The sequence below is a fragment of the Gekko japonicus genome, unplaced genomic scaffold (assembly GCF_001447785.1).
Source record: "Gekko japonicus isolate JY-2015 unplaced genomic scaffold, Gekko_japonicus_V1.1 scaffold1257, whole genome shotgun sequence".
Taxonomy (NCBI): domain Eukaryota; kingdom Metazoa; phylum Chordata; class Lepidosauria; order Squamata; family Gekkonidae; genus Gekko; species Gekko japonicus.
This window is the reverse complement of record NW_015163640.1, coordinates 278,807-295,037: the sequence shown is the minus strand read 5'-3', so window position 1 is coordinate 295,037 and position 16,231 is coordinate 278,807. Positions and strand designations below refer to the sequence as shown.

Below are 16,231 nucleotides of genomic sequence, written 5' to 3'. Positions count from 1 at the left end.
ATAAAACCTCCCCAAATAATAGATAATTTGGCAATACCAGCTTTAACACATTCCACACGCCAAAGTTCTAGTGGCCACGTAGCCTAGTTTGGCGTAGTGGTTAGGAGCGCGGACTCTAATCTGGGAGAACTGGGTTTGATTCCCCGCTCCTCCACATGCAGTTGCGGGTGTGACCTTGGGTCAGTCACAAGTTCTCTCAGAGCTGTTCTCTCAAGAGCAGTCCTCGAAAGAGCTCTCTCAGCCCCACCTGCCTCACAGGGTGTCTGTTGTGGGGAGGGACAGGGAAAGGAGATTGTAAGCTGCTCTGAGACTCCTTCAGGTAGTGAAGGGTGGGGTATAACTCCAATCTCTTCATCTCTAGTCTCCTCCTTGGCATGTTTCAAGGTGTGTGGCACATAGTAGCCAAGGGGCCAGTTAGCTGATCCATTGCAGCATGAGGCAGGAAAGAGCAAACCTCTTGTGGCAGCACTGCCCTTAGAGATCACCCTGGTCCCCAGTGCCCACAATTAATCCCTAATTAAAAGCCTGGGTAAAAAATATATGCTTTAACCATGCACCTAAAAGAAAGTAAAATAGGTGCCAGGCAAGCCTCAAGGGGGAGAGCATTCCAAAGGTGAGGTGCTGCCACAGAAACGCCCTGTCTGTAGTCACCACCGGCCTCACAGCAGGGCGTGAGAGGCAGATCTTAACTGGCAGGCTAGATAGTATGTGAGGAGATGGTCCTTCAGGTATCCTGGTCCCAAGCCATTTAGGGCCTTAAAGGTAAGGACCAGAAACAGATAGATAACCAGTGCAGATATTTCAGCACAAGGATGGCCCCGGTCACACGGGCCGGATATTGCGGGGGGGAGGCATGGCTGTTTGCCCCGGAGCGAACTACCATGTGGCAACTGGATCAAACGTCCCTCCCTACGTCCCGTGGCTGGGGGAAGGTGCTGATCATACCTCACTCCTGTGGCGCGGCAAAGAAGTGGCGCCGCGGGGGTTGTGTTGTTTTTTTTAACCCAAGTGTTCGCATGCACCGTTGGGTGCTTGTGTGCACCCGCGGAGACTTGACAAAAAAAACCACTTTTCGCGACGGGACATGGGCGGGTGCCAGATGCCACGAGCGAACACCGGAAACATGATCTGACGCCCGCCCTTGCCCCGTGGTTTTGTCAGCAAGCTGCCATTCTGTTTTCTGTGACCTCTGTGTACATATCCTTTCCTTGTTGCACCCGGCTTGTTTTCTATCATCCTGCTCCTGCGTTGGAATGCACAAGATAACTGCTGGAGGTTGTGTGGGGGAGAAGAGGCTGTAATGCTTGCCTATTGCTTTTCTCATGAGTACTGCACCTGTGTTTTGTCTGATGTTCTGCCTGGTTCCCATGGACTGGGCGCGCAACCGTTTCATTAGCCCGCCAGCGGGAATGCTATTCATTGGATCTGTATCTGTTTGAATTTCCTTTATTATGCTTGACCTAACTGTGTATCCCCAGTTCTAACAAAGAACGTGTTTGAGTATGTCTTCAACGCTTTGAAATAAATTTTGCTTTTCTTGAAAACGTGGATTTATTCTCGATGCTTGGGGATCCAACACAACAATGTAGAAAATGGATTACAAAAGTAGGTGTCAAGGCAGCAAAAGGAAGATGATCCATACACCCCACCCTGTGCAATAGATTATGATCCTGTTCCTTTGATAAGAGCACTCTCCTGAACCATTCCATTACACCACAGCCCTGTTTCCTTTGTAACAGTGCCCTCCTGAACATTTCCCCCATTTTTGGGGAGGGACTGTGGCTCAGTGGTAGAACATCTGTTTGGCATGCAGAAGGTCTGAGGTTCAATCCCCAGCATCTCCAGTTAAAAGATGATACAGTAGGTGTTGTGAAAGACCTCAGTGTCGAGACCCTGGAGAGCTGCTGCCAGCCTGACAATACTGACCTTGATGGATCAGTGGTCTGATTCAGTATAAGGCAGCTTCAAGTGTCCATGTGTATGTTACCAGTGTGCATGTGTGCACTGATAAAACACCCCAAACGATGGACCAATGTTATTTTTTTTAATATACAGATATATCTTTGGGACACTGTTTTACCAGTGCACAGGAAAGAAGTATGAATCAATAAAACACCCCCCCCCAAAAAAAGAAAATGAATTATATTCATGAGCACATTAAAATTTTATTCCTGCAGTGTGTTATCAATGTACACTGTGTGCATTGGTAACATACGATAAAAAACAGACATACTGAAGGAAGTGAATCCTATATGCTGATATTCTGGGGATAATTTTAGAAATTTTCTGAATTAAAGTGGAATACAGGAGGAACCAAACACAGGGAAGAATGAATCCTGCAGAACAGCAAAGGAGTGGAATGGAGGAAACCATCTCATACTTAGCAGGCAACTTGTTTTTCACAGAAGCTGCCTTTGCCTTGAGAGACTTCTGCAAAGCTACAGAGGAAGACCAAGGGTCTCTAAAACGTGGTCTGAAAACCACTAGAACAAAGCAATAATCACATATTAACATTTTGGCCTGCACTAGAACCCGCCCTGCTGAATCCAGATTAGTGGTCCGTCTAGTTCAGCATCCCATTACAGACAATGGCTCAATCTTTGGCCCTTAAAGTGCATCAAGTAGGGCACAGAGGAAAGGACTTCTTGTATTTTTTAGTCATCATGACCAATAGGCGTGATTTGAGTGGACCTATCTACCATGAATTCGCCTAATCCTCTCTTAAAGCCATTTGCAGCCCTATTCACAAATTACAATTAACACATGTACAATCCGTGTACAGTGTACTCTTGATGCATGCTTTGGAAATGCTTGATGCATGCTTTGGAAATGTGAGATCAAAATGGGGATTTTTTTTTCTGATTTGAAATGCAGGGTTGAGAAACTAAAAAGCACCCCTACTTTTCACATGAGAAAAGTCCTCTGAAGGATATCAAGAAGAATATCAGTAACCTAACCTTCTGCATGCCCCCTGCCGAAGAGCTAGATGTAGCTTTGCAACAAAGATGCAAAAGAAAGCAATAATTAAACTTCATAACCCAAACTGTCAAACTTATTTCCCCTTCTTATTTTCCAGCCAGTCAGTGCTACTAAAGAATAGGAGTTGTATGCTCTGGGGTGGAGGAGGGTGGGTGGGGAAGCAAGTGTGTGGGGGGGGAAAAGTCATTAAGTAATTGAATTGTAATGATCTGATTTACTCTGGCTCTTGCAATGTTATTTCACTGAATAAATTAAGGAGAAAAGTAAACAGGGGATTCTGCCCTTTGGAAGGCACTCAACACAGTGCAGCCGCTGCTGAGTTTTCTGACACCTACTGACAGTTCTACTTGTTAGGGTTCATATCCATCCTTTGAACAAAGCAGAGAGGCCAATTCCCTGCTGTGATTATTTATTTATTGCTTATTATTTGCTATTACTCTTGTATTTCTTTGGAACTCTGAACACTGAGGAAATTGGGCGAGTGAAAAGGTTGTAGTGGTAAATTTTCTAAGGTTTATAAACCTGATTGGAAGTAGGGGTGATTTTGGATTTCTCCTCCCTGATGTTTCATCCAGAAAATCCCTGATTTGACTGTGCTTTTGTCTTGTGCGCCTTGTATCCAGGATTGCTTTATTTTCACACCATTTTTGGTTTCCCCACGCCTGTTTTCCCCCCCATTAAGATGGGCATGTTTTTCAGCATTATTTGTGTACATTAAACTAGCATTATATGTTATAAAGGTAAAAGTTTCCCTTGCTCGAAAGCCAGTTGAATCCGACTCTAGGGTTGCGGTGCTCATCTCCGTTTCAAAGCCGAAGAGCCAGCGCTGTCCAAAGACGTTTCCGTGGTCATGTGGCCGGCATGACTAAATGCCAAGGTGCACGGAACGCTGTTACCTTCCCATTGAAGCGGTACCTATTTATCTACTTGCAATTTCTTGCTTTCGAACTGCTAGGTTAGCAGGAGCTGGGGCCAGAGATGGGAGCTCACTCCATCACGTGGCACTTGGGTCTCGAACTGCCGAACTACAGACCTTCCAGTCTGCAGCTCAGCATCTTAACCTCATTTTGTCAACGTGTTTTAAAAAATATTATCTGAGGAAGATTTAAATGTGGAATACAAATTTTTAAACTAAATAACTATTTGTTTTGATGGCTTTTGGTGGTGGTGGAAAGTGCCATCAAGTTGCAGTGAACTTATGGCAACCCCATAGGGGTTTTCAAGGCAAGAGACTTTCAGAAGTATTTTGCCTTTGCCTACCTCTTGCATTGACTCTAGACTTCTTTGGTGGTCTCCCATCGAAGTACTAACCTGGGCTGACCCTGCTTAGCTTATGAGCTCTAATGAGAATGGCCTAGCCTGGGCTATCCAGGTCAGGGATTGGTGATATTTCCAGGAATCTATTGGCCAATTATGCACGGGCGCTTTCCTTTGCTTTCACCGTGCATGTCTGTTGGATTCTTTTTGTGATTCTCTTTTGATTTTCCTCCCTTCAGTTCTCAGTTTGCTTTCTGGTCACTGTTTTCCCAGGTTTTCTAAGAGTGTTTTTGTGCTGATTTCCCCCTTGTTTTGATTCCAAACCAAAGGTAATTCAAAAGCGTACAGATTCCCTCAGATTTCCCCCTGCCCTTTTGCTGCCCCTCGAAGGTCACTCCCCCTCCCACATTGAGTTCATTCCTCCCACTCTGTACCTTCTGCCATCTTTCCTCCTTCATTGGTGTACAAGCTCCATTTCCCCCTTTTTAATTTTTTTTACAAGTGCCATGAGTCTAGCGATATGAGACTATAGCTAGTCTTGGATTGCTGAATAAAAAAAATAAAACAATGGTGGAAAGTTTAAAAGGAACTGAATGAAGTTTAGTTCCCGGGGGGATTGGAGAGGAGGCAAATCACAGCGTCCCCAATGTTAAAAAAAAAAGGATTTCAGTGCTGCATGCAAACAAAATAAAGGGTGGGGATCGTTAGTGCAAAATGAAATTGACATGATATGTAAAGAGAGAGAGACACTGGGATGGGAAGCCTAAAGCTTCCTAGGATTAAATTAGAGAATTACAAAGAGAAAACCACAAAAATTTGCAAGAAAGGGCAGGAAATTAGCGTTACTATGCAGCTGCACTAGGGCATTGGCGAAAATATTCCCCATTTTTAAAAATTTAGTGGGACAACTCTAAAAATACTCCCCAGAGCTTCTGCCAAAGGAATCCTCCCCCGATACAAATTGCAGCCCTGTGCAAAGCATGGTGGAGTTGCAGCCGACTTTGCACAGGTGCATACACACATACACAAGTTGCCAACGGCCACAGCTTGCAGTGCCAGTGTCAGTGGATTCTATCGTGCATTCTGTACAGCTAACATGTTCCCCCATATTATGAGATCATGTGATTCTTTCCCTTTTTTCACAGTGGCCAATAACACAGGAGAGAATCCCCCAGTGCTTGGCAATATGGAAAACAGGGTCCTTGTTAGTTTTAAAAAAACACAGTCTGGACAGCTTCAATATTGGCTCCCCCTCCCCCCCTTGCCTGCATTCCTTTCTGTTCCCTTTAATTCAATGAACTAATGCTAAAATGCATGGCTAAAACCTGAACCACAAAGATTTAAATGGAAGGTGCTTGCTGGATGCTACTGCACAGCTGCAATAGGGCAATTGCATAATATTTTTTTTAAAAAAAAAACCTTTGGATGCCACCCCCAACATGTCACAAGTGACGTTTCACCCAAAAGTGTGTTTTAAAAATTGTAGCTGCAGAATAAATACACCGGAAGAAAAAGAATGGTACGTAAGGCGGGCACAGAATCCAAAATCAAGATTAAAGGCTTACTGCTCTGAAAATCTGCAGTAAAATGTATGTGCGTAATGGGCCTGTTGAGTCATGAGATTACTGCTAGTTTCAGTATTGTCCCATTTCAGTGTGTGTGCTTGGATTGGATCCTCCTTTGAGTGTCCTTGGTTTCTGGAGGGCAGGTGATACTGATAAGAAGCGGGCTTCTTCTCTGGCTGCCCCTTCTCTGTTGAACTCCCTGCCTGAGGAAGCCGGTCTAGCTGCCTTTCTCCTGGCTGTCAGGGACTGATAAAAAGGCATTCCTTTTCTACAAAAACTTTCAGTTGGTAAATTAGCTTCTGATTTCTGTTTCTCAAAATCTGGATGCTGTCTCTTGATGTTTTTGTAGCTGGTTGGAGGTTTTAACTGCATGTTTAGTTTTAATGGTTTGCTTACTTGTATTTTATTATTTTATGTAAGCTCCCTTGAGGAGCCTGCTGAATTAAAGGGCAGGGTAGAAATTAGATAAGTAATAAAACCACTTAATGCAGTGTTTCCCCCCCTCCTTTTTCTTTGGGAATGCAGAGCATGCTGAAATGACCAGTTGACTCGGTTTTGAATTAGATGTCTTTTTAATTAGATATTTTTAGCCTGTTTTCCTCAGAGTATTTTAGGACTGTCTCTCTTTATCCACACGGCAAGCCTGTGGGGTAGGTCAGGCAGAAAGGTAGTAATGGACCTAAGGTCTGCCACTTTCATTGAACGGGCATTCGAACCCAGATCTCCTCAATCATATGCTAACCACTAAACAAAAGCCCACATTTGTATACACTGCTGAGGGCTCCGGCTGTATGTTGTATCCATTGACTGTCATAGCCTCACTGTCCACAGAATTAAAGCTCAGACGTAATAGAAAAGACATAATCCCTCTATAGCTCAAAGTCAGTATCCAAAATGCCCTTCACATAGGATTGCCAACCTCCAGGTGGGGCCTGGAGGTGTCTCCTAGGATTACTGTTGGCCTCCAGGCAGCAGAGATTAGTTCCCTTGAAGGAAACAGCAGTTGCAGATAGGGGAACTCTATAGCATAAACATCTCCACTGATCTTTTTCTCCAAACTTTCCACTCTTCAGGCACCAACCCCAAATCTCCAGAAATTTCCCAGACCAAAGTTGACAACCAAAACAAAGACAACTAGGGAAACAGAATATGTAACTGAGACTATAAAGAGGAAGTTACTGTGTATGTTCCATAATCACTCATTTATACAAAGAACATAAACCATTGCTAATTATATAAAAATGTGTATTCTTGAAGTCTTATAATGTGAATTCTATTAGCCAAATTCTCAAATATACATGAACAATATTTGTTATATTATTTTCAGAATTTACAAGGAAATAACACTGCAGACATCTGTGTAGAGGCACTGGGTCCGAAATTTATAATTTACAGTGTGAGGTCATTTACAAGATTTCCAAAGTCCTCATCCACAATATCTATAATAATGAGTTCAACTTGCCAGGGAACTCAATTATTTGCTGGTAAACAAACTCTTTGAACAATACTGCCGGTAAACAAACTCTTAGACCAAAACTGAGGAGAATCCCAGGTAAACTTCTCATTTGCGGCAAATCTTCATCAGAGTTGTTTTGCTTGAAGCAAGTATCAATCGTGGATAATATTTCCCAAAGCTGGAGTCAGTGTGTATTCCAGTTGATCCCAAACATTTATAAGAACGAAGGTCGTCCTTCCCTTTGAAATGGTCTGCAAAAGGTTTTTAAAAGGCCTGTTCATTGAAAGGCATGGGAGGAAATTATTATTCGTGCCTTCCACACACTGCCGTAGATGGTACCTGCGGAGCATAACTCAATTTCCCCCTGACTTTTGCTCCCTCCGGTTCAGCTTAGCGTCTCATTGACTGGCGCAAAGGATGTTTGTGTGCTTGCAGGGGACCCCTTTCCTCTGCTACTGCCCACGCCATTCTGTGCTGTGTTGGGTAAACAGAGGCCTCTGGTCTCTGGGGCTGTTCCTTTGGCAGCGCTCACCCTTGCTAAACTCCATGTTTCGCAAGTGTCATTTAAGAACAACACCAGGGGCCCGGAGTCTTTCTGCTGCTGGCAGGAGGCCTTTGAAATCAGCGGGACTCTGCCAGCAGTTAATTTGCTTCTTTGTTATTTTCTCTCCCTGAGCAGGGGTAGTTTTTCTTCTTCTTCTTCTTCTTTTCACTGTTATGTATATTTATTTTATTTTATGTTTGCTGTTGCTTCACACCAGTAGTACACTCATGTACACATGATGTGTGTGCATGCAGGTAGACTTATGACATGAAACTGCCAAATAGGAAATATCCTGGGAATTTTTGGCATTAACTCACAAATTAATAGAGGCATATTCTCAGACTGCCTGCAGGAATGGGTCCTGGCTCAGTTGTAGAGCATGTGCTGAGCATAGAGAAGAATGTAGGCCCAATCTCCAGCTGGAAAGAGGATGTCAGAGAGTAGGAATATAATGGAAGAGACCTGCCTGAGACTTGGGAGTGCTGCTGCCAGTGAAAGCAGAAAATGTTGAGCTAGGCAGGCTAGTGCTCTGACTCAGTGTTAGGTGGCTTCATCATAAGAAGAGGCCATAGCTAGGGTGCCAAGTTTGGATTGAGAAATTCCTGGAAATTTGGGGGGTGGAGGGACTGGAAAATTGTGGGGTTTGGGAAGGTGAGGGACTTCAGTGGAGTATAATGCCACAGAGCCCATCCTCCAAAGCGGCTGTCCTCCAGGGAAACTCATCTCTGCAGACTGGAGAGCAGTTGAAGTCCTGAGAGAACTCTAGCCATAGCTTAGCAGCAGTGCCCATGCCTTGTGTGCAGAAGGTCCCAGCTTCAATTCCTGGAATCTCCAGTTAAAGGGTGTCGTGTCGAGTAGCTGACCTGAGAAAGACTTCTGCTTGACTTTTTGTAGAGCTGCTGCCAGCCAGAGTAGCTAATACTAGGCTACACTGACCAGTGATTTGGTGCAGCTTTGTATGTATGCATTAATAAAAGTACCAATCTGTCCCGCTGAATAGTTATCTACTCAGTCACATCTATTTATCATGTTTTAAGTCACTGTACTTAAAAGGATCTCAGGGCAATGCATTCGGTTTATCTTACTATAACCCTGAGGGGTAGGCCAGGCTGAGAGGTTGTGACTTACCCATGGCCTCCTAGTTAGTTTAATGGCTGAAGAGCGAGTTAATCCAGGAGTTCCCACATCAGGTCTGGCTCTCGCATCAGAGGGTAGCATCTTCCCATGAAAGACTGATGCTGGGAAGGCACTATAGCCACTGAGAGCAGCTTACTGTGCTGATGTTCTTACTGTCATTGGTGGGACTGTGCTTGGTGACCTGAAGGTGCTTTTCATGCACCACAGATTATATTTCATTACCAGCTTGCTTCAGTGAGGCATGGTCCAAAGGCACATTATGCAGCAACCTTGCTGAAGCTAAGCAGGTTCAAATCTGGCCAATGTCTGGATTGACGACTACTTGGGAACTTCATACGTGATCTTGAGTTCCACAGAAGAAAGGTGGAATATAAATTAGAGAAAATAATCGTCATTGTGTTCGTTATTATTTTGTTGCATCGATGTTTTATTCTTTGATGAGAGGAAGGGAGATTTCTTCCTGTCTGTTGGCCAAAAGATTGTTGCTGGTCTGACTCCACAGCAGCAGATGAGTTGCATTGGGAGTTGGACAGTGCACTTTCCCATGGTGCTCCCAATGATTCTGCCAGCAGTTAATTTGCTTCTTTGTTATCTTCTCTCCCTGAGCAGAGGTGTTATTTTGGATGCTACAGACTTTCTGATGGCATCCCAAGCCTAGGAGTGACTCAGAAGGAAAGCTGAGCGATTTGCATGTTTTGAGGACAAATATCTTGATTTCAGCAAGTCCAGTTCCAAAGTGAACTCAATGAGAGAGTCCCTTTCTAGTGTACCATGCGTATGAATGCACTGTAGAGTTGCAGACGAACTTGTGAAATCTGTGACTCCAAAACAGGCTCGGTTACATATGTTAGCAATTCTCCATCTCCGTCTCCTTCCTTGCCCTCTGCCAACCCAGTCCTTGACAGAAAGGGTGGGGGGAGAAATTATGAAAACCAGACTTCATGGAAGCAGTAATATATTATGCCAAGTGAGAAAATCCATGCAAACTGTTCTAATTTGCATAATTTATTCTTCAGGCAAGAGCTTGGGTTTTCTGAAGGCATTGTTCCCATTTGCTCATTAGGTCAAAGAACACACTGCCATTGCTCATTACAGGAGAGAAATGGCGTTTGTTTCCATTTTGCTTTTATTTTTTTCCCTGCAGATGAACCAAGCAGGTGTTACTTCCACGATGGTGACGGGGTGTGCGAAGAGTTTGAACAAATGACGAGCATTATCGACTGTGGGGTCTATACCCCCAAAGGTTTTCTGGACCAGTGGGCTTCAAACGTGTCTGTCTCACACCATGATGAGCGATGCCCAGGCTGGGTGGTCATAGGGCAGCCAGCAGCAAACCAGGTAAGAAAGGTTGGAAGGCCCTTGCCTTGATCATATTGTGAAGCCATGCTCCGAATTCATTCCCCAAGCTGGATGCCTACTCTCTTTGTGTATGTATTCCTTTCCTCAAGACCTGTACCGTATCTTTGATTGCAAAAGAGACTTCTGACCCACAGCCTGTCCCACCCTAGTCTCCCTCTCTAGTGTTTACAGGTGAGATGCCAGTATTTTACCTAGAATGTGAAAATTAACTCAGTATTGCACAAATCAGCATGATACTAGTCCCTCTAAAAGGACATACTCCACTGGGATAGCTGTTTAAGTCTGTTGTAGAAAAAACAAAACGAAAACCCACAAAAATGTATGCTCCAATAGATGTTTTAGCCTTTAAGGTGCCATGGGAATTTCCAAAGAACCATAGAAAAAGCCCTGTTGGGTAGATTAAAGGTTCATCTAGTCCAGCATCCTGCTTCCAACATACTATGAAGTCATGCACCCAACCCGTCCTCCAAGCTGGATGCCTACTTTTCTTTGTATGTGTGCCTTCCAATATTAGCCAGCTGCATGCCTCCAGGAAGCTCACAAGCAGGGTATAAAGCAAAAGACACCCCACCTCCACCAGTGTTCCCTGTAAGCTGAGTTAGTGTGAGCTAGCTCACAGTTCTTTAGCCTCCAGCTCACACAATAGCTCGGGGAGAATGGTTCCAGCGCAAACTAATTTATGCAGTAGCCAAATCGCTTGCTCACAGCTTTAATCCCAGTAGCTCACAAAGTAGAATTTTTGCTCACAAGACTCCACAGCTTAGAGGGAGCACCTCTGCCTCCTGTCTCTGAGCATCTGGTTGCCAGAGGTAGACTGCCTCTGAACATTCAGCTCTCATAGCTAGTAACAGCTGATGTGCCCACCTAAGCAAGCATATGTGGACCATCTGGCTGGATCAGACGAAAGGTCCTGTTTCTAGTACTTGAACCATTAGGTGCCTTCAGGAAGCAGAAAGATCTTGAAGGCAACCACAGTTACCCACATTTTGTAGTTAACAGTGTGATACTCAGTGCCTGTGAATAGAGAGATTCCTTTTAGCTTAATTAATTCTTCTGTAGCTGATGTCCAAAAGTATACTGCTACTGCAACTGGAAGTTTCATTTAACCTCACCATTGGTTTGTTTACTTTGGATTGGGAGGAGGAGAATGTTCCCTTTCCACAAAACGACATGGGGATAGGTAGGTGCCTGTGTGGGCATTTGCAATTTCAGGCATGTATGTATGCATCACTTTAGGTGGCTGGTGGATATGAACTATATGCACAGGTATTTCTCTGATGAAAATATCTATGAGATATGCAGAGAAATGCTAAGCCTTTCTTTTAGCCCCACAGAATTTTGCTTTGAACACAAGGAAACAAGATCTTTAAAAAATCCACCACTGTCACTAACAAAAAATGGGCCGGAGAGATCTGAGTTTAAATTTGAATGCCAAGAGAATATTCTTCTTCTTGGTTAAAGATACAAAGCAACATAATTGTCCTACAGATATATATCCCTAACTGTTCCAAATGTACCTTGACAACTGCAGCATATAAAATGGTAGGCTATGGCCCCGTTCATACGAGGCAGTTTGGGCCGGGAGCGGGCCGGATTGGAGGCGCATCAGACGGGCGCGATCCTACGCCAACATCTGCCTGGCGTCGCGCTCCCGCCTCCAACCCGGCCCTTCCCCCGATGAAGCGCGTCAAAGATGAACCACCTACCTTCGGTGGTTCATCCGGTTGACCCGCTTCATCCTGGCCGTGGGATCGGCGGCGCGTCTTGCCGCCGTCGCATCCCCGGCCCCCTGCTGTACTGCGCATGCTCGAGCATGTGCAGTACGGCAGCCTCCCCCTCCGACCTGTGTCTTCCTCCCCGGCATCTGATCGTGCCGGGAGCAACGGAGCGCGGCAACCGGGATCCGTGGGATCCCGCCAGGGCGTTTCTTTTTTGGCGCGACTTTTAAAAGCCGCGCTTCGCCCCGTCTTTTCCCTGCCGTGTGGCAGGGGCCTATGTACCATGTGGTGCATACATACATGCTAGATGCAAGATGCACCCATCCTCCACTTAGAGATGTAGCTTCAAGAGACTCTGAGGTGGGAACTGAACCCTGAGGAATGAGAACCCTACCAAGTTGCACTAACAAAAGTTTATATTCCCAAAAAGGAAAAATAGGGATAAAATCAAGACAATGATTGATCAGAGATGTGGAACAGAAAATAGGAACTGTTCTTTAGGAAATAGAGGCATTTGGAGTATATGATGTGTCTTAATGAATTCAGCTTGCATTCTGCAAGTGTAGGTACATGTTCTTGGCTGCCCCAGGACACCTCCCCCCCCCCCCCCCCCCCCCCCCAACCGTGTTGAAGGGCCAATGGAACTCCTGGGAGCCAACATTCCAACCCTTGTGTGCTTTGGCTTGCTCGGTGCTGGTGTGCTGGTTTCTAAGAAACCTAGTTATGAGGTACTAAACTCATAAACTATTACAAGGGTAAATGTTGCAAAGTTTCAGCTGTCCAGATAATGTGTGAGCACCTTCATGATTTTAAGGTACAGTTTGAGCCCATAGAAGACAAACATGCTACCCCCTGAAGGAGTTTATTCTCCTTGGAGCAAATTAATCCTCTGTATCCTTCTCAAGCAGTCAGTAGGATTTTAACCATAGCTCATATTAATATATGTATTAAAGCAGGTAGTAGAAAGTGGCAAAAGAGTTTGTTTGAGTGGTTTATGAATGTTGTCCAGTTTCAAGAGACAGATGTTTACATTGTCAAGGTGTTCTAATAAGCTGGGGTGCCTTGGATTACACATGAACAGAATTTCAAATATCAAGCTTCTTGGGAAGGATCCCAAGTTCTTTATAGCTCTGTGAATGAATGATACACAAGTGTTTGTCTGTTGGTCTCTCTGTTATGTATTTTGCCTGTTCCATAATTTCTCCAACACCTTTCTGCTACTGTATTTAAAGCCACTTACAATTCAGAATAATTGCCTATAATATATTATAAATGTCACAAAGGGGAAAGAAATTAAAGGACAGGACAGTCAGAGAAGAAGAAAACAAGTAAACTCAGATACCAACTTTTAAAGGGCCAAACTACATGGGATTCTAAGAAATCCATCACTGGCCTATTACATATGGGTGTTTCCCCACACTTTCACCATGCATGTCTGTGGGGTTTTCTTTGTTGTTCTGCATTGTTTTTCCTCCTTTCAGAAGAAGAAGAGGAGAAGATTGGATTTATATCCCGCCCTTCACTACCCAAAGGTGTCTCAGAGCGGCTTACAATCCTTTCCCTTCTCCTCCCCACAACAGACACCTTGTGAGCAGTGTTCCCTCTAAGCTGAGTTAGTGTGAGCTGGCTCACTGTTTTTTACCCTCCGGCTCCCACGTTTTTGTCTTGGCTCGGGAAGGATGGCTCCGGAGCAAACTAATTTATGCAGTAACCAAATTGCTCTCTCACAGCTTTAATGCCAGTAGCCCACAAAGTAGGATTTTTTGCTCACAAGACTCCACAGCTTAGAGGGAACATTGCCTGTGAGGTAGGTGAGGCTGAGAGAGCTCTGACAGAAACTGCTCTTTTTCAAGAACAGCTGTGCCAGAACTACGGCTTGCCCAAGGTCATCCAGCCAGGTGCAAGTGGAGGAGTGGGGAATCAAACCTGGTTCTCCCAGGTTAGAGTCCGCGCACTTAACCACTACACCAAACTGGCTCAGTGCTCAGTTCGCTTTCTGGTTGCCTTCCCCCCATGTTTTCTGAGAGTACTTTTGTGCTAATTTTTTCCTTGTTTTGCTTCCAAGCCAAAGGTAATTCTGGGGGGAGAGGGCAATCAAGCACATGGTAGGCCTTAATGCATGGCTAATGTGCTGCAGATTGCAGTCTTCTTGGGACACATACACACATGCCAAAAGAATAACCATTTGGTACCTATTGTGGTTGCACTATAAATAACTGAGGAATCTGCAAATTCCCTTTCAAAAACATATTGATACTGGGGATAAGATGGAAAGACATGGGGGAAATCCATGTATATTTGGGATTTTAGTGGCATAAGAGGAGGGCCCCTTAGCTTGGACTGGGGAAGTCGTAACAAGAAGTCCAGGAGGAGTGCCAGAGCAGCTTCATGCACACCCTGGTTCTTGGCCAGGTTACTCCAAAGGAAGTGAAAGGCTTCTCAAGGCAGGTTTCCTCTCAGCCTCTCCCCAATTTGAGAGCATTGTATTAGTTGGCAGTTTCAAACCTTTGGGGAATTCTCTTCCAGAGGCATATTTACTCATTGGGGTAAAAGTGTAGCAAGGAAATGCGACTCTCCTGTAATGTTAAGCAAGTGGGCTTTCCACACCCACACCCCAGGTATTTGAAGTTTTTGTGAGCAAGTGGACCAAGATGCGGGGAACTCCCAATCTCTTCTTAATTGGAATCAAGCCAGCTGAGACTCTTAGAAGATCAGTGACCAGATCTTCTCAGCATTTTTTAAAATGGAAATTGCCTCTGTGGACCCTTCCCCACCCCCCAAAAAACCAATTCAGATTGGGACTGTGGAAGGGGGATGAAGTGGGAGGTAGGGCTTAACCCTCCCATCTTATGAAGTATAGTTAATTGGAACTGATCTCTGTTCCCTGGGCTGTTATTCCCCCCACCCCTTCTTCCTGGGATAATAATGCAGGAGACACTGGAACATCCATGCTTAGATTTTTCCAGAGTTTTTTCAGAGTTATGTTGCCACTATGTGGGGCTCAGATGTATGTTATGGGCATGGCATTGAAGGGGAGAAAAAGCAGTTAACCCTTAACCACCAGCCCACCACCCTGCTTCTTCTTTTAATTGGTATTGTGCAGAAGGATTATGCACCAGTTTGGTGTAGTGGTTAGGAGCAGGGAAAGCCAGTTTGGTGTAGTGGTTAGGAGCACAGACTCTAATCTGGGAAAACCGGGTTTGATTCCCCCACTCCTGCAGATGCAACTGCTGGTGTGATCCTGGGTCAGTCACAAGTTCTTTCAGAGCTGTTCTCTCAAGGGCAGTTCTCAAGAGAGCTCTCTTAGCCCCACCTACCTCACAGGGTGTGTGTTGTGGGGAGGGGGAGGGAAAAGAGATTATAAACCACTCTGAGACTCCTTTGGGTAGTGAAGTGTGGGGTATAAATCCAATCTTCTCCTCCTCCTCCTCCTCCCCACTCCCATGCCTGTGCCTCAACCCCATTTGCCTGTACCTCAGCCCCTCTTGGATCTCAAAGCATCCCTTCTAATCAGGCCCTCGGTATGAAGAAATAAAAATGGAGCAAAACTGGGAGGGGAACTGAAAAGTACTCAGAACGTGGAGTGATTCAGCAAGAGTGATTCAGCAAGAGTACTTTATTAGATCAGGAACAAGACAAAGGAAACCCGCTCACAGGCCGGTTTATATGTGTTCAGAAAGCCCGCCACCAAGTACACCTAAACACACCCCCTACTCCCGATAGGCTATTTACAATAACCGGGCGACCATTGGTCTCCTGGCTGGGAAGCTAGCCCTTTGATTGGGCCGGCTAGGATCCTTCGGATCCTTTGTCTATCGACTGAAGCTACAGATGAATTGTGCCTGGCCAGCCCGGGCAAGTCCGGGCATGTCAGGCTGATGCCTTACACGTGGAAAGGCGGCAGTACATTACACCCCTCCCCCCATAGTCCAAACTACCCACATACAAAGTCCTGGAGGTATGCGGGAGACTTCCTGGGCCTTGTGGAACGGCGGAGTTCCGGGGTGCTGCTTGGGGCTGCTCCTTGTGGCCGTGGCGGGGCGGTTGGCTGCGGCGTTTCCGGCGGCGGCAATGCCGGAGGTTCCGGAGGTTCCGGAGTGACCTCCTGGAGGTATGCGGGAGACTTCCTGGGCCTTGTGGAACGGCGGAGTTCCGGGGTGCTGCTTGGGGCTGCTCCTTGTGGCCGTGGCGGGGCGGTTGGCTGCGGCGTTTCCGG

At 45.4% G+C, this 16,231-nt stretch overlaps 1 protein-coding gene across 1 annotated transcript in view; it reads left to right on the top strand.

Annotated features, from left to right (window-relative positions):
- The window catches only part of PAPPA (pregnancy-associated plasma protein A, pappalysin 1), a 403,905-nt gene that overhangs the window by 214,682 nt on the left and 172,992 nt on the right, over positions 1 to 16,231 (top strand). Inside the window, exon 10 of the mRNA XM_015407600.1 lies at positions 10,083 to 10,276. Within this exon, the coding sequence (XP_015263086.1) occupies positions 10,083 to 10,276 (194 nt within the window). The remainder of the gene's footprint in view (positions 1 to 10,082; positions 10,277 to 16,231) is intronic.